Genomic DNA, 23643 nt, shown 5'->3' on the forward strand with positions numbered 1-23643 from the left:
GGCCTTACTGAACCTTCTCCTTTGTGCAGCCATGGTTCTAATGGTATTATTCAAACTAAAAAAATAAATTTCAAGTATCATGATGTTACATTAGAATAATATATTTACTTTATTATTAAAATAAAACTTTGCATTGTTAATAAGAGATACATATTTTATATTATTCCATTCAACAAGTTGTGTATGGTCAGCATCTTTGTCTTGTGGATGGAAACTCTCCCTTAACCATTTGATGAATTGAATGAAACTTTACACTAAAGAGTCATAGGATACCTGATTGGCAAATAACTGAAGGAACCAAATTTGTTTAAAGATGCAATGATGGCTCAACTATTACAATAATTACTCAACGGTGCTAATGAAATTGCTTATGCCCATTTAGCCTTAACTTTGGAGTTTGGTCTATAGGACATAAGAGTATTCCTATTTCACCCTTGTATGGTCTGAGATGAAAAAGGGCAAAATTGGAACTTGTGTAAACTTTAAATTAATTGAAAATATTAAATGTTTATGTAGTAATTTAATCAAATATTTTCTGTTGTTTGTTCAAAGTTAAAAACAATTGATTTGTGTGAAAACTTTTAGTGGAATTCAAGAATGACATAGTTTTCTTCTTTTTTCATCTTTCACAGCAAGTATCAAAGCTTACTTAAGGGAACAGAGTTGGTATTGGTTAAACAACAATTACCTGATGAACTTCCTTATTTTGTAGAATTTTTAAATTTTCTCAGAATGAAATTAAATGATATTAAGGTTAAACTTTTTGTTAACTGCCTAAAACATTTCATCAATGGTCATTCAATCAAAGGAAGACCAACTGTATTCCATCAAGTTTACTATATTACTCACTGTAGTTAACACTTGAATGTTACTATTATATTTTATGAAGTTAACTATATTAGTCACTGTAGTTTACACTTGAATGTTATTATTTCCAATAAGCATACAGGATGTTATATTTCAGATGTTTGGTTCCTATAATTTGATAATGTTCTGATATTTTGATATTTTGCACAATTCCAAATATACACTACAAGGAGCATTTAAATGGTAAAAAAAGTGTCTATGATGGGTAAATAAGCACTACATCTCAAAGTCTTTATGTAATGATGGGAGATACACATGTAGTTCTAGATTCTGTTAGCTAAGTCTTCATTTAATGATGGGACATACACATGTAGTTCTAGGTTCTGTTAGCTAAGTCTTTATGTAATGATGGGACATACATATGTAGATCTAGGTTCTGTTAGCTAAGTCTTTATGTAATGATGGGACATACACATGTAGTTCTAGGTTCTGTTAGCTAAGTCTTTATGTAATGATGGGACATACATATGTAGTTCTAGATTCTGTTAGCTAAGTCTTTATGTAATGATGGGACATACATATGTATGTTTTCATTATTATCTAAAACTTCTGCACATTCAATGGGTGTAAAATATACCCACAATTAAATAAATACCTTACTACATATTGTAATCTGAGTGTTGACTATTTGCATTAAAGTCTAGTAGTGTATTTACTATAGCTACTTCAAACAATTTGTATTCAATTTATTCAAATTAATACAAATAGCTTCTCAGACCTGACAAAATTATTTCCCCTTTTAGAAAATTTATATTTATTGCTCATACTAGATAAAGTTAAGGTTGCAATAAGATGAAATATTGACAATCATCAGTTCTGAGTTATATTGAAAAAAACTTTTGATGATGACTAAACATCTAAAGTACTGTTTCAGTATCTCATTTCTGAATCTATAAATTATTTGAATTTAATAGTGCTTTAAATGTTATTTTTATTAAGATCCTATTTTCAATCTATAAAAAATCTTTAAAATCCATTTATGATATTTAAAATATTACCATGACGTAATTCATCAGTGTTGAAAAGCTTAACATTTACCTGTATTACTGTAAAAGTACTTTAATTCGTTGATACCAATTTTTGTGGATCAGGGAAGAAACACAAGATTCTTGAATTCGTGGTTTTGAAGTTTTCAGTATACACATCGATGGCAATTTTGCAGAATTTGTATCCATTCATCAAGAGCCTAATGTTTTCTTTGTTGTACCCAGACTTTGCAAAAGGTATTCCCCTAACCCCAACTTTGCAAAATGGGAGTATATAGTGATAGAAGTGTCCATCTTCCCTTCCTACCTTCTGCACATACTTCCTTCTGTTATGAGAGGGGGGCCAATCCCTTATCCATTACTCCTTCTAAACCATATTAATAATTTTTTTTTTCAAAACTCTTCTCCTCTGACACTACTTCACCAATTGGAACCAAACTTGGTATGAATGTACCTTGGGGTATCCTGCATAGTATTGGTGTGTGGAAATTTGATCCATCAAAAAACATGGCCACTGTCACTAAAATTAGAACATGAGGTCAGACAGTAGTTTTTCGCATATATCTCTAAAACTGTTAGGTTTAGCCAAATTCTGACAAGATTAAAGTGTTCAGCATGATGAGATCTATTTGAGATGAAATTTTTGTTGTTATCAGTGGAGCCATGTTAGCATTATTGCACTTTTTGAATTTTTTTGGCTATTTTTAATGTTATTTCCTTAAAAAATCTTCTCCTCTGACTTCTCACTGCTTGATCAATTGGAGGGAAACTTGGTATGAATGTTCCTTGGTGTATCCTGCGGAGAATTGATGTGGAGATATTTGATCTGATTAAAAACATGGCTGCTGTTACTAAAAATAGAACATATGTGTCAGACAGAAGTTTTTCGCTTATATCTCCAAAACCGTTAGGTTTAGCCAAAGTCTGATGTGAATAAAAGTGTTCAGCATGATGAGGTACATCTGTGGTCAAATTTTTGTTTTAATCTGTTAAGCCATGTTGGTGTTATTGCCCTTTTCAATGTTTTTTTGCTATTTTTAATGTTATTTCTTTAAAACATCTTCTCCTCTGACACTACTTGACCCATTGGAATCAAACTTGGTAAGAATATTCCTTGGGGTATCCCACATAGAACTGACGTGGGTATTTTTGATCCTTCAAAAAACATGAATTGGCTGCTGTTACTAAAATAGAACAGAGGGGTCAGACAGTAGTTTTTTGCATATCATATCTCTAAAACCGTTAGGTTTAGCCAAATTCTTACAAATTTTGCAATGATCCTGTTTATAAGTCCTACAAAAGTCTCTAAGGATCAAAGTTGTCAGACTTGTAAGAGTTATTGCCCTTGAAAGGTAAAAAATGACTTTTTTTTACAGTTGCCAGCCAATATCTTGAAAACTATGACAGAAAGAAACTATCAGTTGTGAAATGATTCTTATGATAAGTCCTACCAAAGTCTTCTTGAGTCAAAATTGTCCAACAACTCCTTACTATATTTATTGCCCTTGAAAGCAAAATTTAACAAGGTGAGCATTTCAGGCATCTTCTACTCTGAAACTGCTTGATCAACTTGGCATGGTTGTTCCTTAGGATATCCTGCACAAACTGATCATTTAAAATTTTTGAAACTTAAAAAAAAATGGCTGCTGTTACAAAAAATAGAGCATAGGGTCAAAATACCTTTTATTGCCAATTTTCTTCAACTATTGAAGATTAATGGAGATGAAAGTTTCTCATAAGATAAATACAATATTTGGAGTTGACTGGCAGTATTGAAATTTTTTTAGGTGGCAATTTTCCAAACGACTGCCATTTTGTTGCCATTTTCACCAGTTACTTGGATTTCAATTATTTTTTTTATTTCTCTAGGAAACATGGTATTCTAAGTTGAATGGTGATGACAAAAATTTGTTCTTGACGGCCATTTTCAAAATTTTCTAAAAATTACTTGAAGTCAATTCCAACATTTTACAGTGCCTTAGGTACTTGGTTGAACTTACAGCATTCATTGCCCTTTTTAAGCAATTTTCTGGGAAGACATGGTAAAAAAGTATTATACCGTTATTTACTTACTGAGTTAATAGGACATGGTTTGACGGGTGAGTGATTCAGACTTTTTTAAAACCTCTCGTTTAGATCTCACATCTGCAAACTTGGACTTTATTATCCCTGATGTGGGGTACCTATATCTTATCCATTTCTCACTCTACACAACTGAGTGACAATTTGGAGGTCAAAAGGTGTATATTATCAAATGTCTGAGTGGAGGTATCAATTAAGGGAGCATTGCTCACAGTTTTACTTGTTTTTATTTTTTACAATCTATTATTCATATTGATAATTTTATTGTGACATACTTATACTGATCATGGTCTGTAGTTACACTTATGATATACTCATTTCACGTTGTTGCACATTTCAGTTATACCAACTTTTAATATGTTGTATGTTGCACTTACAGTTCCAACTGCTAAAACCTTTAAATTTGCTAAATGTTAAAACAACATCTAATCAATTTACCTTTTACAATGGAATTCTTGACAATTCCCAATTTGCTTAGAGAACTCACCCATGAACTTGCAGATTTCAGCCATTTTTTGTGAAATTGAGTGTGCCTTTAATTAACAAATAAGTAGACTAAAACCTAGTGAGGCATTTAGGCTTCTAGGAACATCTTGTGTTTAAATTTCCTTTTATGCCCCCACCCTTAGATATCAGGGGCATTGAGTTTTACTACTTACTATGTCTATACAGTTTTAAAAGCTAAAATTTGAAAACCTTTGATGGGATTTTTTTAAATGAACTGATTCTCTGACTTTCCGCCTGATTGCATGTCCAGTTCTTGTTAACCTGGATGTCTGTCTATATTTAAGTAGACTTTCATCCTGTAATTTTTAGTTTGCTAGCACTTGATGAACTTTCAATGGATTACCTTCAAATTTGGTATGTATATACATGTATAACTCTAGAATGATAAATTGTACTTTGAGAATTTTGGGTTTGTTGTACATCTACAAACTCTGTAATTGTTTTAGTGCTTTGGCTTGAAGGGTTATCCATAACGTTAAAGTGTTTGTGTTGTAGAGGTCATTCTAATTGTTTGAGTCCTGGGCTAGAAGTGTCATCCTTATTATCTGAGTACTTGGGCTTGAAGGGTCATCCTAATTGTTTTAGTACATGAGCTAGAAGTGTCATCCTAATTATCCGATTACTTGGACTGGAAGGGTCATCCTAATTATCTGAGTACTGGACTGGAAGGGTCATCCTGATTACTTGAGTACTTGGACTTGAAGGGTCATCCTAATTGTTTCTGTACATGAGTTAGAAGTGTCATCCTAATTATCTGATTACTTGGACTGGAAGGGTCGTACTAATTATCTGAGTATTTGGACTGGAAGGGTCATCGTTATTATTTGAGTACTTGGGCCGGAAGGGTCATAATTATTATCTGAGTACTTGGACTGGAAGGGTTATACTATTTATCTGAGTACCTGGCCTGGAAGGGTCATCTTTATTGTTTTGAGTACTTGGGTTGAGAGGGTTTTTGTTTTTGTTTTTTTTTTTGGGGGGGGGGGGGCTAGGATAATTTTTTTATCCTGCTGATTTATTCTTAAGAAAATATAGGTTCTATTTTTTTCTGTCCCAAATTAAAAAAAAAATATACATAAATCAGTTATGTCAATTATACATTATGTTTTTTACTTTTTTGTCCTGACCTCCCTTTTTTCTTGAAAATTTCAATTCTGCCTTTTTATTTCATATCACATCCTAGCCTCCCCCTTCTTCACACACATAAAAATCAAATAGTAATTCCCATAAGCAACTATTTTGTTAAAAATAGAATAAGCACAACCTATAGGTCTGAATTTAATTTCCTTATGCAATGTATCAGATGTTAGAATGCAGATTTTAATGTTTACAATACTGTATAACTGGTTAATGTTTACAATTCTGTTTAACTGGTTAATGTTTACAATACTGTATAACTGGTTAATGTTTACAATTCTGTATAACTGGTTAATATTTACAATACTGTATAACTGGTTAATGTTTACAATACTGTATAACTGGTTAATGATGCAATTCATTTATTTTGATGGTTGAATTTTTCGTTAAATTGACTGAAGAAAAGATTTTTCTCAAGATATTTTATTTGTAGAGTTTTATTCATTGATCAAAGAATAGAAACTCAAGTAGTATAAAGTAGGTATGTTACATAGGAATGTTACCTGAAATGATGATATTTTTGTATTGATTTTCATTCTTCATCGATCGTGCTATTAGATAAACATTTTATTGGGATGTCAATTATGATTAAATATGTGATAGGATTTAAGTTTCATTGAAAAGTAGATAGTCGTTGTATGGATATGTTGGTTGAGGTAAATTTTTAGATCACGTAAAAATTAATGTTGTGAGAGAAAGATTATATAGAAATACTTAATATTACTTCCTGTTTTGTGTAAGTATAGGTTACATTGTCTGTGAATTTTTTATGACCTCCATGTTTTACTAGATGGCATATTCAGTGAATTTACATCCCCTTCTAAAATTAGAAATTAAATAATATACATGTATATTTTTTTCATGAATCTTTACCTTTTTCACAATAACTCCCAGAAAATATAAAAGTTTTCTAGTAAAAAAGTTAGATTATCTATGATGTTTACAGTATTTGTTTATTTACTAATGATTAAGTCCTTGTGAGCTTCTAACTCTTCAACTTCTTCCTAAATTATTTTGTGGATACTTTATTGGATTTGGTGTTCTAATTGAACATTAAGAACACCCACTCAACAAGTCGATGGTATATTGGAATCACCCTAACTGTCCCTTGGTCTGTCTGTCTGTCCATCATTTATAAGTGCCATATTTTTCAGAATAAATAGTGTACCTGAGTAGAAAACTATTTTCCCTAAATACTTGGATACATCCTAGAGGCTAGATGATTTTGTCTTGGTGTTTTAAAAGGGAATAGAGACGATGACTTATATAGTAACAATAGTTAAAATTGGAATAGCATGAATAGGTAACCAAAAAAAACAAAAACAAAAACAAAAACAAAAACAAAAAAAAAACATATCTAACACAAGATGCTTCACAGGTGAACTATGACTATATGGGGGTGTATTAAGTAAACTAGATATTATTATGTTGTAGACTTTAAATTCTTGGTATAATTAGGTCTGTTATCTTTTACCAAGAATAGGATAGGCTGTTCGTTTTGAAATCAAATCACCTGTAAAATATGCCATTCTTGTTTAATATTTCATATCTTCATTGACTATGCTACATTTCAATGATTTATTAAATGTCCAATAACTAATATTTTCTGATGGTTTCAGTTGTGATTACCTGTCCCACTGGACATGGGGTACTACCAACAACAGGTAAGGCTGTTTACATAGATATTAGTGTATTTAATTCGGGTAACATATAAGAAAAATGATTTAACTGTTTATAGCAGTTAGTGTCAGTTATTTTACACTTAACTATAATACAGAATTGTGAAATCTATCTAAACTTTACCCTGAATAAACTGGAAACCTGTGTGAACTGGTTATGAGGCCAAAGTCTCTTCATGTCTGACTCTATATGAACTGAAACCTGCCTGTACTAAAAAAACACTTGGATCAGGTTTGGTTCAGACAGGTTTGCTGTAAATTATTATGTAGTATCTGAGACAACAGGGATGTGATAGTTGTTCTATATAACTACTATGTATATATCAAAATAAGAAGTAGTAGTAGTTCGTTTTGTAATTTTTACTTTTCGTTGCCTTACTGTTAGTTTTAAATGCTGTCATACTTATCAAGAATAATCAAGGTTATAGCGGTATGATGAGGGGAAATGCAACAAATAATATAACCTTTATATAGAGTAATCAAGGGAACCAAGATTCTAGCGGAAATCAAATGAATGTAATCCAGGGACAAAGACCAGACATGGAAAACAGACATACACAACAAAGAACATGAAGTAACCAAAATCATACATACAAAGTAATAAAAGCAAATGAGCAACTCGGACTCCACCAAAAACTGGGAGCATGGACCAGGTGCACCCGTAGAGTAAGCATCCTCTGCTCTTCTAGAAACACCTGCCGAGTTGCTCATAAAAAGTTAAGTCCGGGATAGACAAACGAGGAAAGGAAAACTGACCTGTTGAATAAATCAGTTTTCATGGTGCAGATGGATACACCATAACGATCACAAGTTCATGATGACGACCATAAAACTTCTGTAGTGATGACTTCAGTCTTGTAGCAACATAACACTGTTCAAGAAGCCTTTTTGTTAGAATTCTAGCGCGATACAAAAAGTCTGCGTGTTTCGGCAAGCTCTGGCATAACGTATGAGTTGTGATATGGACCCTCCATACGCATGTGCCGATAGGATGTTGCCACAGATGATAGGAAAGTTGACAATTCTGAATGAAAAGTCATCACGTTTGTCATAAAGTTTGGTCAATAGTTTTCCTTTACCATCAATTTCTAAGTGTAGGTCAAGATATGAGGCTGATTTCACAGTGTCTGTTGTATCCTTTATCTCAAGTTCTTTGGGGTAGATGTGATGTATCGAATCCCCAAAATTAGGATTGTTTAAAGATAATATGTCATCTATATAGCGGAAACTAAGATTAAAGGATTTAGCAAAACGATATTCTTTCTTTCGGATCAGATCAGCTATAAAGTCAGCCTGATAAGAATGAAGGAATAGGTCAGCAAGTAGAGGAGCACAATTTGTTCCAATTGGAATGCCGACTGTTTGTTGAAAAACATGTCCACCACACTGGACAAATGTATTGTCGATTACAAATTCCAGCATTTTGTAAACATCTTCCTCTGTATATTTGGAAGATGAGTTGGAATTATTTCTTGCAAAGTATGAGGAATCTCTACCAAGAACTATATATTTGTATCTAGGTGTACCATCTTTTTTGGAAAAACAACGATGTGTAATGTTTTTAAGTCGGGATTTTAACTGAGTATGGGGAAGTACAATGTATACAGTGTTGAAAAATCATAGGTTTTAATGCTATTATATTCAGATTATAGTCTTGAACTGATTGTCTCCAAAAAATCTTTCTAATTTTTCAGGATCCACATTGAATTAATACCACTACAGGAGTAACAACTGTTATGGTAGGACTGCAGACCCTCATGGACTGTTGTGAGTATAGAAGTTAAAAGTTTTGAAAGAGGTTTGGTGGTACATTTTGCAGATCCATCTATGAAACGTTGTTAGTATGGATTCTTGTGGAGTTTAGGAATCCAGTACATTACGGTAAATCATAATCATCGTCTTTGGTAGAGAGACCAAAAGAGGATAGCACAGATTTATGGTTTTCCACAATCTCCTCTTTGGAGAGTGTGGTAGCAGTATAGGTCTTATCACTGCTATCATACGTCTACCTCTGATAATAAACATTGGATGTAAAACGTTTTGCAGACAAAACAATGTTGTTTTGGGCTTTGTCTGCTGGTACGACAACATATTTGTCATGTATAGTATACAATGTTTTTGCTACATCGGGGTCTTTGAAAACTGATGTAGCCTTGGCACTCATTGACCTACTTAAAACTTTCATTCCTTTCAAAATTAAAGACCTCACAGCCTTTAACCACTCTGACAGAGAATCAATGTCTTGTTCTCCTTTTATCCATTTTCTTGTATAGTCCTCCGCGGCATCCATCGGAACTTTAAAGTTATAATTCCAATTTATGGAGCGTGGTTCACGGTACTTGGGACCTGTAGAAAGGATATTGCGTTCATTAAATGCATTACCAGGTGATTTAATGTCGATCCGTGACCTAGTGATTCAGTTTGTGATCTGCACGCTTATATTGTATAACATACAGCATTTGCTGAATCTTTGACCCAGCAAAATACTTTTCGGGATAAAATGATACTATTCAGTGCATGTAAGACAGATAGATAACTTATTGGTGCATGCCAGTCAATTGATGAGAAACCTCCAAAGCCGGAAGAAAATAAAGTTATGTTTCCGATCACCATTCTGAAATTTTGTAGGATTGGTAGGTACAGATTTATTTTTATTGAAAACTTTTGAAATGAAATAAGTTATTATAGTGACACCAAACTCAGAATACAAAGAAAACCAAATACGCAAAGACTAAACAACTGATAAATTTAGATTTACTCCACGGCCAAATCTCATTTGGACTTTGGTGCTTGAGATATTTTTTGGTTTAATGGTGGTGGTCAAAACGAAAATTATCTCAAGTGCAGAATCCCGAAAAGGGATTATCCACGACCAAGAGCACACTAAAGTCATGTGTGTTTACAATCAATTCTAAATATAAACAACCAGTATTTCTAACATCTAGGATAAAAAAACATCTTTGGATTTATTTCCTTTTTTTTCTGAAAGACAGTCGGCAGACGTTAATTATTATTTTTTCAATATTAAAAATAAAAACTTGTGGGGGTCTGTAAAAGGGTCGGTATGTGACCGGGAACATTTTTAGGCCTAAACGGATGGTCTATTTATTAATCCAGCAGTGCCAGAGGTTGTCTGGCAAGCTATTTTCTGACTTTGGTTGGGGTATGGATGAACGGAATTCTAACCTCTTTCATTGTAGTAGTAGTCGATATAAATACAGATAATATGAGGTTTGGGTTTTGTGTTCTCAAAAGCGGTTATAAAATCGATTTTTTTTCAAATTGTTAAATATTTTTCCAATGGAAAAATGCTTATAAAGCAGTCCAGGAGTTAGGTATAGATTCTTCAAATGGCATTTTATTAAGTACACAAGTTGAATATGGTCCATATTTTGCTGGAGAAAAAACTTGGGTTCCAAGGTTAAATAGGACCTTCCTTTTACTTATCTTTTAACAGTTTATGTTCCATACACGTACCTGTATATCATGTATATGAACTTTTCGACGTTTTGTTGCGAAACACATGGCATTGAGGAATCTATTGTGACATGAAGTTTCGGGGACATTATACATATAGAGGTTATGTTCACATAAAATTACTATTTACATGTAAGTACATTCCTGAGGAGCTAGCTCCAGTGCTTTTCAGTTTTGATGTATGTCAAACTGCATGTACTGACAACTCTTAATATGATTTTTAATTTAACCATTTTCTTTTGTCTATGACTGTGCAAATAAAGTAAAGTTTGTACATGTACATAAAAATATTATTCTAATCACCTTCATACTTAAAATTGTACATGTAAATATTACGTTTTTTAGGATGTTTACCACATACACTCTTTTTTAATACTTAAAGTTTACTGATCATTTTTTGGTTACATTTCCGATTTATAGAAAACCGTCACATTATGACTTTATGTACATATTATTTGTGTGTAAATAAATTATGAACTGTACAAGTCTACAATTGTTAAATCAAGTAAGTTTTATACATGTACAAAAGTACATTAAGTATATAAGTAAATATTGGATGGTGCTGACAGCAACGTCACCGTCGGCGGCGTCCATGTCGTCCATATTCACTTGGTTTTCATGCGATGTCTTCAATTTATAGCTATGGTTGATAAATTGTTATGAGAACATGATATGATTTTACTAACTACTAAAGAAATGCTCTTATTTGATTAAAATTTATGGCCCCTACCGTTTTAAAATAAGGGCCGTCCACGTAACTGACAGATACAACACTGTAGGTTTCTATTAATAAAAAAAAACTGAGAGTGCAGAATTTTATCAAACTAACCTATATAAAGTGAAATGGTCGAATTTTAACATGACACAGCAAGTTCAACACATCCATGCAAGTACACCTTCAAGGAAGAAGCATTGTAATATGTATACTACTTGTCTTATCGCAATCCATAGTGGAATTTTTTCCCTATTTAGATGTTTAGTAACACAATCATGTTAATGGATATTTATCAACATGTGCATAATTCAATTATTGATATCAAATAAATGGAGAAGTTTTCTAGACAATGCAAACACGTTTAAGACAAAAAGTATGTATGTTCAAACTTGCTCTTCGGGCAGTACCAGTCTGTGTCCATACTTGCCCCTCGGGAAGTACCAGTCTGTGTCCATACTTGCCCCTCGGGCAATACCAGTCTCTATCCACACTTGTAACATAAACCTGTATATGTGCTTTAATTATGTTTTTCAAAATTCAGTTTTCATGTGGCTTAAAAAGTAATATAAGTTGATATTTTCATAAAATGACAGGCTTCTAGTGTTACATGTACTAGTATTGAGGCCACATTTTACAGCTATATCAGAAAGTCAGTGAGGTGTAAGATACATGGAATTTAAATGGAGTTGTAATGAGGTACTACAACAGTAAGATAACACTAAGGATGGTAGCACCCACCTGTTTTATTTTGTTTCGGTTACAGCTTCAAAACAGTTGTAAAAAATTGAAATGTTTTGTATATTGTACTGTTTCAGGAAACAATGTTTGTAGACCTGTAACATGTGACTATGGTTGGAGTAGTCTTCTGTCTAGTGTTAGTGTGTATGGTTTATGGAGATAACTCTCCAGTTGATTTAGATTCTTCTGGGGATTGTGCCGATTCAGAGGATTGTGATGTCCAGCCAAGTAAGTTATTATAATGGAATAAGAACGGTTTAGAATGTAATATTCATGTAACAGTCATTTAAATGTAGGTTGTTTGTTTAATAAGACAATAGACAATTTTTTTGCACAAACACAGTCACAGTAAATAGTTATGGCATGAACAAAAACAGAACAATGTAATGTACATTATATGTAAACTAAATTTATGACATTGGTGCGACAGTGGTGTAAATCGGATCAAAACTGATTAATCTATAGTTTTAACGTTATATATTAATATAATTTCTATTAAATTAAACTGTTTAATATACATGCTAGGTCTCTTGGTGTGAGGTGAGGTTTTGATGAAGAAATTAAATTATGGTTGTCTAATTTCTGACTGTATTGATTTCTTCGCGGTATGTATGGGTGCACACCGAGAAGAAATCATATTCATCATCTGTTCCCACTATCACATGATTTACAAATACGTTTTTTCTCTCTATGTTCTTGTACCGACCCCTTTCTATTTCTAGTGCATGTGCACTCAAACTGAATTTAAATTTGCACTGTAAAAATGTTAAATATGATAGTGTAATACAGTCAGGTTGGGTGATTTTTTTCTTCAACTGCAAACATTTTGTGGTCATACAGTGTTATAGTCATGTCATCATCTTCGTCCTCGATCTTGTCTGTAGGCAGATATACGGTAACCTAAATTTATGTGTAATGCATGATGAAATGGAACTCTTAAAAACTATCACAAATATTAGAATGGGAGTGGGAAATGTCCGTAACTACTTAGGAAATAGAGACTGAAAAGTAAAAAAAGTTTAAAGGGAACTTCCAGTTTCTACACAATAGCCTGAGCAAAAAAACATACAAAATCTATACAAAATGGTACAAATTCCCTTAAAACGAAGGTTAAACATGAAGGTAAAAACTATAATCATTTAGGAATTGTGGTCCATTAAGTATTTTCTTTAACTCATTATAAATTGCTTACTTCCTATGTCTTAATTGCAAATTTTCAAATTAGCAGCTCTGATGTTGAACTTTGCATAAAAAAATATTCATTTACTCCAATTTGCTTAGGTTTTTTTTTTTAACTCGAAGTATGATGGTATTTGGTATTTTTACCTCTCCAGAATTTATTGTCAACAAGAAAGAAAAATACATTTTGGCAGTAGGCAGTAAACTGGAACTGAAATGTTCCTTGAAAGGCGGGTGTTATGAATCTACTGAATTGGATATAAATAAGCTGAAGATAATTCATTGTAAGAGCAGTAGCATGTGTAGTGTAAAGGACACAACAGTTGTGGATAATAACGTGTGTATGATTAGTTTTACTGAGGACAATGTAACCTTACAAGATATGGGAACATATTTCTGTCAGTATAATGAAGTAAACAAGACTAGGGATAACATTTACATTAGAACTGGTTGTAAGTATTCAATTTTCATTACTTTATGTTGTGCTTTTGAAATTTCTAAAATGCTAACACCTCAAGTACCGGGGTTTGTTGGTTCTCAATCCTTAGCAGACTTATACCTAGGATCTCTTTGTCAAGAATGCAGCTGATTATATCTATCTTCATGTAGGGTATATAGAATCCTAAATAACAAACTACTGGATTGTCTTCTAATGGTTCTTATCCATTCACGTCATCAACGACAAATATGCATGTTGTTTGCGACGTTACACATCTGGATAATCTTATGAAAGAAGACTATTTTTCTTGAATTTTCCACACATTTTCACAGCTTTTGGCTTATTCCATATAAACTGGTGAATGGTTGAATTATTGGTATTACACTATAATCAAACAGGTTGGCTTATATCATGGTAAATTTTGTTTTTAAAAATTTTGGCTACAATTAATTGAACAGGACCAACTATCATCAATGTTTTGATTCTTTGTAAGGTTGATGTTATTATAAAGCATCAATTATTGTTTCAGATACTGGCAACATCATTACAATTATTTTGAAATCCATTTCTGAATGAATTTCTGCCATTACATAAACAAATAAACAAAATTTAGGAATGTGTTCTTTTAGTAAACGTAAAAAAAGGACCTCTTTATGTAATTTAGTTTTTGTTCCATTTGATCAATCAATATGCATAGCATGTATCTGATTTTTCTTTGTTAGCAATTAAATATCTTGTGAGTCTTAGTTTTACTTAATGTTAAATTTTTCAGATATTCCTTTTGGTCCACAAGATATTAGCTGTGTGTCAAATGATTTAGAGAACCTGATCTGTAATTGGACTATGTCAAAAGAAGACAGAAACAATGATATACCTGTCAATTACAAGTCTTACTTCAAAGCAAGGTAGGTAGTGTTGGGAGAATATTACACAGATACAACCCATTACCTGTTAACTTCAATTCTAACATCAAAGCAAGGTAGGTAGTGTTGGGAGAATATTACACAGATACAACCCATTACCTGTTAACTTCAATTCTAACATCAAAGCAAGGAAGGCAATTTTGGGAGAATATAACACAGTAACAATCCCATTACCTGTCAGGTATAGGTCTTACTCAAAAGCAAGTCATGTATCACAGGGCAGATTATATTGATATTTATAGTATCACACAGCAGATTATATTGATATTTATAGTATCACACAGCAAATTATATTGATATTTATAGTATCAGAAATTCAATGATTTATTAGGCAAAATGTTACATGCATTTTCTTTAATTAATGCTAGAATAATATGAATTTGTAATTTTTAATGAACCTTCTACTGGACCTGCAAATACAATATTAATATTTCACCTTCATGGGAACCTATGTGTAACAATATTAATGTGTCACCTTCTAGTACAATGACAATGTGTCAGTTCTGCTGAACCTTCTAGTACAATAACAATGTGTCAGTTCTGCTGAACCTTCTAGTACAATATTAATATATCACTTTCTATTGGACCTGCTAGTACAAAAATAATATGTCACTTCTACTTCTACCTGCTACTACAATATTAATGCGTCACCTTCTACTGGACCTGCTACTACAATAATGGTATTATCTCACCTTCTACTGGACTTCCTAGTACAATATTAGTACAATGTATATCACTTTCTATTGGACCTGCTAGTACAATAATAATATGTCACTTCTACTGGACATGCTAGTACAAAAATATTATGTCACTTCTACTGGACCTGCTAGTACAAAAATAATATGTCATCTTCCACTGGGCCTGCTAGTACAGTATTAATATGTCACCTTCTACTGGACCTGCTAGTACAACAATAATATGTCACCTTCTACTGGACTTCCTAGTACAATATTAATATTTCACTTTTACTTGAACATGCAAGTACAATATTGATATGTCACCTTCTACTGGACCTGCTAGTACAATAATAATATGTCACCTTCTACTGGACCTGCGAGTACAATAATCATATGTCACCTTCTACTGGGCCTGCTAATACAATATTAATATACCATTTTCCACTGGGCCTGCTAGTACAATAATAATATGTCACCTTCTACTGGACCTACTAGTACAATAAAATATGTCACCTTCTATTGGACCTGCGAGTACTGTTCTGTTGCCAGATTGACAGAAAGTTTCAAGCAGTTTAAGATCCAACATTTTATACAAGAAATCGCTTCGATTTGCTTTATTGGATGTAACCAAGTAAAAATCTACAAAATACAAAAGAAACATGCATTCAATTACTTATCTAAACAACTTATCAAGTCTTATAACACTTACAAATATTATACACTTTTAGGTCTATGACAGTTATTGTTTTCCACACATTGCAAAATCTCGTCCGTGACCTGTGTGCAAACCATAAAAAATCTCAAAAATTATAATTGATATATGGACCTAAGAGGGATGTTAATGAATGCATAAAACGGGCGTATTATAATTTGAACATAGAAATTTACCACAAAAACAATTACATAAAGATTTTCCTATGTGACGTCAAAATATTGAATTATCGATTAATTGATAGATGAGAATAATAAACATTAAAACCTTCCAAAACATTCTATCGTAAGTTGAAAAGAGTAAATAAATCAAATTTACACTATAGTTATCCACAGGAATCGAAACAATTTAAGTTTTACTAGCTGATAATAATCGTGATGTAAACAAAGAATAAAGAGCGATAACTGATAATTATCTACGGAGCACAGGTCCAATAAAGAATAAATTTACAAATTACGTACACCAACACACTCCTCACCTGGTATACTTAAGGATACCACTATAAAAAATAATTAAGTTTATATAAACCAGTAAAATAAAATTTTTTTTCCTGGAATGTACCTTAAATGTCAAAATCAAATGAACTATATCTAATTTACAACCTAGCATGCAAGTTTATTCTTTTCGGAGAAGCAACACTAATTCGTTAATAGGTCTAGTGTAGGTCACACGCTTTCCTTCCCTAAAAATCCTCACCTTTGCTTTGCGAACTTTATCGTCGGGACTCTTAATGGCATTCACTACAATCGCGATTGGCCGTTCATTTCTTGAGACACTAGAGTCGTTTACAAGAACTATGTCATCTTCAATGACATTAGGTGTTTCGTTTTTCAATTTACGACACATTTGTTGTTGCTGTAAATATTCCTTTCTCCATTTTTGCCAGAAAATGTTTGCGAGATGTTGCACTCGTCGCCACTGCGATTTATAAAGGTCTGCAACATCGTAAGGTCCAAAGTTTGTCTCAATTGGATTCGTTTTCTGTCTAAGTATTGCTACAGGACTCAGGATAGTAGATGAGTCTGGGTTTGTTGAAACGGGAACAATCGGTCGTGAGTTGACAATCGCACCTACTTCTGCCATTAGAGTTGTTAAAACCTCGTGGATAAGATGTTTCGATTGAATGTCCATCATCATGGAATCTAATATACAACGCGTTATTCCAATCATTCGTTCCCATACTCCTCCCATCTGTGAGGAGTGTGGGGAATTGAAAGTCCTTGAAACTTTCTTGTCATCCAAGAACCGTTTAATGGGTCTGTCTTCTACGTTTACGATGTTCATATCTAAATTGCCTGTCGCACCTACAAAGTTGGTACCACGATCAGATCTTACATTTTTGACGTTTCCTCTCAATGAAATAAATCTTCGGAAGCAGTTTATGAAGGAAGATGACGAAAGTTCTTCGTTGACCTCAATGTGTATAGCTCGGGTGTACAAACATGTAAAAAGTACCGCTTGACCACCCCTAGTTTTACGTGTCACAATATTCCACGGACCGAAAGTGTCAACTCCAATAAATGTAAATGGTGGAGTAGGCTGAAGTCGATCTTTAGGAAGATCCGACATGAATTGCTGCTGACATATTCCACGTAGTTTTCTACATCGGATACACTTATAAATGATAGTTGCGATAAGTCGTCGTGCTCCTACGATCCAGTACCCGGCTGATCGAATGGTTCCAACCGTGAAGTGCCTTCCTTGGTGTTTAACAGATTCGTGTAAGTAATGTATCAAAAGAACAGAGAGGTGGTGGTTTTTCGATAATATGATGTGATGTTTTTCTGAAAAATCTATTTCGGCTCTACTGAGTCTTCAACCGACCCTCAAAATTCCATTCTGATCTATGAACAGGTTCAAACTACTTATGCTACTGTTTCGAGGAAATGGTTTCCTTTTCTTGATGCACTCAATTAGCGACGAAAATTCCTCGTTGTGTCATCTGAATCATCCATTCTTCCGACAAATGTACGATTTTCTTATCTGAATCTATGTTGCGTTGATTTTTCTTAGCTATGTTTCTCAAGCGATCAATCGTTTTGACTAAGGCTTTCCAATCGGAAAACCTCTTGATTCTATGACAGATTTTGAAGGTCACGTCTGTCTTGTTTTCGACACTAAGTTTAAGAACCTTAACGTTAGTAGTATTCAGACGAATTTCTGAGTCATTTTCTGGTTCTAGCAACGGATAATCCTCACCTGAGTCTTCTGTGTCGGTATCCAGATGTTGTGGTTGTCCGAGAATCCAAATACTGTTGTGCAGTGTTTCAGCATGTATGGTCCTAGTAGCTGCGTCTGCTGGATTAACATTGGTTTGGACGTAGGACCATTGTAGAGGTTCGGTGGTCTTTCTAATCCTCTCGATTCTGTTCTCAACATATTTATAGAATAGCTTGCTTTGATTATGTATATACCCCAAAACCACTTGGCTTTCGGTGTAGAATTTGATCTTGCCAGGTTGAAAGTCTAGCTCATCTGTTACAATGTCGGTAATCTGAACTGCGATTACCGCTGCACACAATTTGAGTCTCGGAATCACATGACCATGGGTCGGAGCAACCTTTGCTTTTCCGAGAACGAAACATACATGATACTTATTGTCAGAGTCTTTAGTTCTTAAATAGACTATTGCTGTCATTGCCGCCTGTTCGAAGGCGTCTGAGAAAACATGCAGCATCTTTTCTACCGAATTGTGAATACCAACTGGAGAGTAACAGCGAAGGATGCGTAGGCTTTGCAGAGAAAAGAGGGATTGCCTCCAATAAGACCATCAATTAAGCATGTCAGTGGGAAGTGGATAGTCCATGTCATATGGTCCACTGGTGATTTCTCGTAATAACAACTTTCCTGTAACGACCACAGGAGCTGCTATGCCTAATGGATCGAATTTTCCATTAACGGTAGATAACAAGCCTCGTTTCGTTAATAGTTTTATCACTTGGGAAAGTTTGTACATATATGAGTCTGTTTCTAAATCCCAATACAGTCTAAGGCTTTGTTGAGTCGGAAGTTCATCAACACACAGATTGATGTCTTTGAAATTCTTTGAGCGGTCTTCTAATGGAAAGGTGTCCATAACTTCCTTGCTGTTGGACGCAGTTTTGTGGAGACGAAGGTTACCTCCAGTCTTATTCTTATGATCGGTGGAGCAGAATCGCCTCTTCCGGTGTTGCTAAAGATATCAACCTGTCGTCGACATAGAAGTTTCTATTCACGAATTCAAGTACATCATGACCATATATGTTCTCACTTAACGAAGCACCTATTCTTAAACAGTATTAAGCAACTGACGGAGATGGACAGTTACCAAAAACGTATACCCTCATTTGCTACTCCACTAATGGATTGTCAAAGTTATTATTTCATACCAAAAGAAACGAAGATATTTCCTATGTTCCTGATTCACTACGAAACAATGGAACATGGACTCAATATCCACCGTTATGGCTACGGGTTCCTTTCTGAATCGCAATAATACGCCTAAAAGTTCGTTGTTCAGGTCTGGTCCAGGCTAAGAGTAATCAAGGGAACCAAGGTTATAGCAGTAATCAAAATAATGCAAACCAGGGACAAAGACCAGGCAAAAGTACGTCGTTTAGCGGAAAGTTCTCAAACTTGGCTGACGAATCAAAAACAGCTCTGATTTGATTCGGTTTACGTGGGTGGTACACCTCGAAAATGGGTAAATACCATCTCTCCTCATCTTTGTCAAGAGGCATTGCTTTTTCGGCATGTTTACGTTCAAACACCTTATCCATAAACTCGACAAATGTTTCTTCTTTATCTCATTTTTACGTAGACTCAAATCTAAGTTCAAAACACTCTTATATGCATGAGATCTATTGTTTGGAAGTCGTTGCCTCCTGAAGCGAAATGGGAATGGGGCTTCCCAGTTACCCTGTGGATTCTGATGAACTTGTTTATTCATAATCATAAGAAAGTCTTTTTCGTCTATTGATAACCCTATGGTGTCATTGTCTTGCCGTTTAATGAATATCAAATTGTCAAGAATTTCCGGCAATGCAATTACAGGTTGTCCATCAAGAGTTTTCAACTCCTGGATTTTGAAGTCGTTGGGGCAAGGTTTGCAGATAGACCCTCTTCCATTCGGTAATAGAAAGGCTTATTGACAGTCACTGAATTCGATGGTGGGTGAACTTTGTGCAAGCAGGCCTCGCCAAAGACTACCCAACCCTAAGGTAGTTTCTGTGCTTATGGAGAATTTCTGGACCCTGTACGCTGGTCTAGAATACGATGAGCATCGGGCAAATCCCTCCCAATAAGAATCGAGATCGGAATGTGTTCATCAATTTCGGGTATATGAGACACTAAGTCCTGTATATGAGGATGGTATTTCACCAGATTTGGAGTGGGTATCTCATCACGGATATCCGGAATGAGGTCGCATTCTTTTACAGTAGGTAAGGTCAGACTGACTGTTTCATCAAGCAACGTGACAATAAGACCTTCGGCTTGTCTCCCCCCTGATGTTTACTATACACTTGCACATGAAGCAAGTGTATAGTCAGTAGTATTTCCGGTAATGTCTAGAGTATGGAAAACGTTAGCATTGATCAATGATTTGTTACTTTGTCATCTAAAATTGCATATGATCGCATACCTTTTCTCGGATTATCAGAACTATGAATGTTCACTTGCACTATCTTGGCGCATGACTTCCCGGAAAATTGTTGCTTACAGATTTGAGTACATTTTGTGACTGTGGCGGGTTTTCGATCATGTTCGTCTGTCCTCTCCTCATCATGATTCGCTCGGGGTTTATCAATATGCATAGCTGTACAATGAGTGTTGACTCCACATGTTTCGCAATAAATACATTCCCTGCTGTTGTGTTGATCGGAGTTACAGCATTTGAAGCAAATAAAGTTATCACGCAAGAACTTCCTACAATCTTCAAAACATTTATTCCTGAATCTATGAAAAGTGTCGAGAGTATGATGATTAACTTTGTGCAAAGTTTGTTTCTTTCCGGTTTCACATCGGTTTTGTTGACGGATATCTCATGATGATTATGATTAATCGTTCGAGGCTGAAATATAGGTGCGTTCACATCTAGAATATCTGCCTGATTAGGTTTGTTTCTACCCTCGAGATTCAACAAACTTGTTTGATCGTTGACGTATTGATATGTCTGTTCGATCGGATTCACATGTTTCAATTGAGTCAAACTTTCTATATCTCGTAATGGTGAATCATCAACAACTCTGCCTGTTTCCAGAACATCGGCCTCTACTGCCGCGACGGCGTATTCCTGACAGCTAGCAAGCAGTCATAAATCGGCATCGAGTTCTGACTTTTTTCTTTCGGTCGATGCTTTCATTCTTTCGTCTTGCTCTATGAAGGCGGCTTGTTCTTTTTTAATCACTAGTTCTTGTTCGACAAACTTCTATTTCGCCTTTGACGTTTTGGCCTTTGCTCGTTTCTTAGTGTTTTCCAATGTAACAATAGATGCTGATCCCGCTGAGTGTTGTCCTGAACTTCTAGTATGGTGTGAGGCGACTTCCAATGCACAATGACGCACTTCCTCTATATGTTTGAATTCCTTGTCCACTACTGATTTACATCTAGCGATAGCTTTAGAATATTCCTTTGAAGATTTCTTCGGTTCGTGTGCTTGATAGAAATAACATATATGGCAATGAAGTCGAAGTTCCGTATGCCTTTGATAGGTCTCCCTCATAGTTATCAATATAGTTCATGTTCGTACTTGTAGAACTAAAGTTAGATATCAAAGTTTGGATCGCTGTCCATTGTCAATGCAAAAGAGTATTCAAGGGAACCAAGGTTATAGCGGTAATCAAAAGAATATAATCCAGGGACAAAGACCAGACATGGAAAACAGACATACACAACAAAGAACATGAAGTAACTAAAATTATACATACAAAGTAACAAAAGTAAACGAGCTACTCGGACTCCACTAAAAATGGGAGCATTTACCAGGTGCACCGGTAGGGTAAGCGTCCTCTGCTTTTCTAGAAACACCCACCGAGTTGCTCATAAAAAGTAAAGTCCGGGGTAGACAAACGAGGAAAGGTAAACTATGACCCGTTGAATAAATCAGTTTTCATGATGCTGATGGATACATCATAACGATCCACGAGTTCATGATGACGACCATAAAACTTCTGTAGTGATGACTTCAATCTTGTAGCAACATGACCCTGTTCCAGTTGATTCAAATTCTTCACATTTCAATTCTAATTGTTCCTGTGCCTAAGTAACCACTTTCCGGATACGGAATGTGTCAATTCCGGTATCCATATCAAGTGGTAAAAACTATCACACTATATAGTACTATCAAAATTCCTGCAACTGACATCAGATTTAATTGCTGTGTACCATCGTAGCGTTAATGATACATAATATAAATCTCTTGTTGAGTCACATTGTTGATGTTATAGTCTTTTTACTGTTCTGTCGCCAGATTGACATAAAGTTTCAACCAGTTTAAGATCCAACATCATATAAAGCAATTTGAAGGGATTTCTTGTATAAAATGTTGGATCTTAAACTGGTTGAAACTTTCTGTCAATCTGGCGACAGAACAAGTACAATATTAATATTTCACCATCTACTGCACCTGCGAGTACAATATTAAGATGTCACCTTCTACTGGACATACTAGTACAATAAAAATATGTCACCTTCTACTGGGTCTGCTAGTACAATAATAATATGTCACCTTCTACTCGACCTGTGAGTGCAATATTAATGTGTCATGTTCCACTAGACCAACTACATTTTAAAGTATGATGTAAGTGTACTAACGCATTACATTTGTTTTCAGTAATTTAAGTGGTCAATTTGAATGTCAAGATGTTGAAATTTGTTCACTTCCCCCACTTGGTACTGGTAATGGAGGGATTTCCTTTAATTTACCAAACAAATATACTCTGTATATAAATGCCTACAATGAGGTTGGTAGACGTCTGGTTGAGTATCCTATTGACTTTGCTAAAGTAGGTAAGTTTTCTTTCAGTCATTATGTTATTTTTATATTTTATCTCTATATCTTTTTTCAGTTTAAATTTTAACATGGAAATAAAAAGTGGTTTATACCAAGGTAATCTATTGAGAAATGTTTTTGAAATTGTACAGTGGATTAGGTGTGATCACAAAGGCTGAAGAATACTCAATATTTCTTCATTTGATTGATCTTTTACTGTACATAAATTCTTATGTACTGACCTTTATTAGTGGGATTTGTACAACTTAAATATTTTAAAGCGGTGGGTAGGGGTTACTCTGTTGTGTGAGTCTTTAAAGCTGTGAATAAGAGCTCACTCTGGTGTGTGAGTCTTTAAGGCAGTAGATAAGAGCTTACTTTGTTGTGCGAGTCTTTAAAGCAGTAAATATGAGCTTACTTTGTTGTGCAAGTCTTTCAAGCAGTAAATATGAGCTTACTTTGTTGTGCAAGTCTTTCAAGCAGTAAATATGAGCTTACTTTGTTGTGCGAGTCTTTAAAGCAGTAAATAAGAGCTTACTTTGTTGTGCGAGTCTT

At 34.4% G+C, this 23643-nt stretch overlaps 2 protein-coding genes across 7 annotated transcripts in view; one reads left to right on the top strand and one right to left on the bottom strand.

The window, feature by feature from the left end:
* Nucleotides 1-6038: 6038 nt before the first annotated feature.
* Nucleotides 6039-23643, top strand: part of LOC148630222 (uncharacterized) — a 38052-nt gene continuing 20447 nt past the window's right edge. Inside the window, exons 1-7 of one of the 6 annotated variants that reach the window (XM_088563404.1) lie at nucleotides 6116-6235; nucleotides 7199-7243; nucleotides 8953-9139; nucleotides 12266-12416; nucleotides 13523-13819; nucleotides 14579-14711; nucleotides 22930-23105. In XM_088563404.1, coding sequence (XP_088419530.1) covers nucleotides 12299-12416; nucleotides 13523-13819; nucleotides 14579-14711; nucleotides 22930-23105 — 724 coding nt within the window. In that variant the 5' untranslated portion in view covers nucleotides 6116-6235; nucleotides 7199-7243; nucleotides 8953-9139; nucleotides 12266-12298. Of the gene's footprint in view, nucleotides 6057-6115; nucleotides 6236-6592; nucleotides 7244-8952; nucleotides 9140-12265; nucleotides 12417-13522; nucleotides 13820-14578; nucleotides 14712-22929; nucleotides 23106-23643 lie in introns of those variants that run through there. The other 5 variants (XM_088563397.1, XM_088563395.1, XM_088563387.1 and 2 more) reach the window with 5 other exon arrangements.
* LOC148630223 (uncharacterized) lies at nucleotides 15209-18184 on the bottom strand. The gene is made up of 2 exons (XM_088563534.1): nucleotides 16437-18184; nucleotides 15209-16045 (listed from the first exon to the last, which is right to left on the bottom strand). The coding sequence occupies exon 1, from the start codon at nucleotides 17685-17687 to the stop codon at nucleotides 16734-16736; it is 954 nt and encodes a 317-aa protein (XP_088419660.1). The 5' UTR covers nucleotides 17688-18184; the 3' UTR covers nucleotides 15209-16045; nucleotides 16437-16733.

This window comes from Perna viridis, chromosome 1 (assembly GCF_037379345.1).
Source record: "Perna viridis isolate PV_CMFRI_1.1 ecotype Kerala chromosome 1, ASM3737934v1, whole genome shotgun sequence".
Lineage (NCBI taxonomy): Eukaryota > Metazoa > Mollusca > Bivalvia > Mytilida > Mytilidae > Perna > Perna viridis.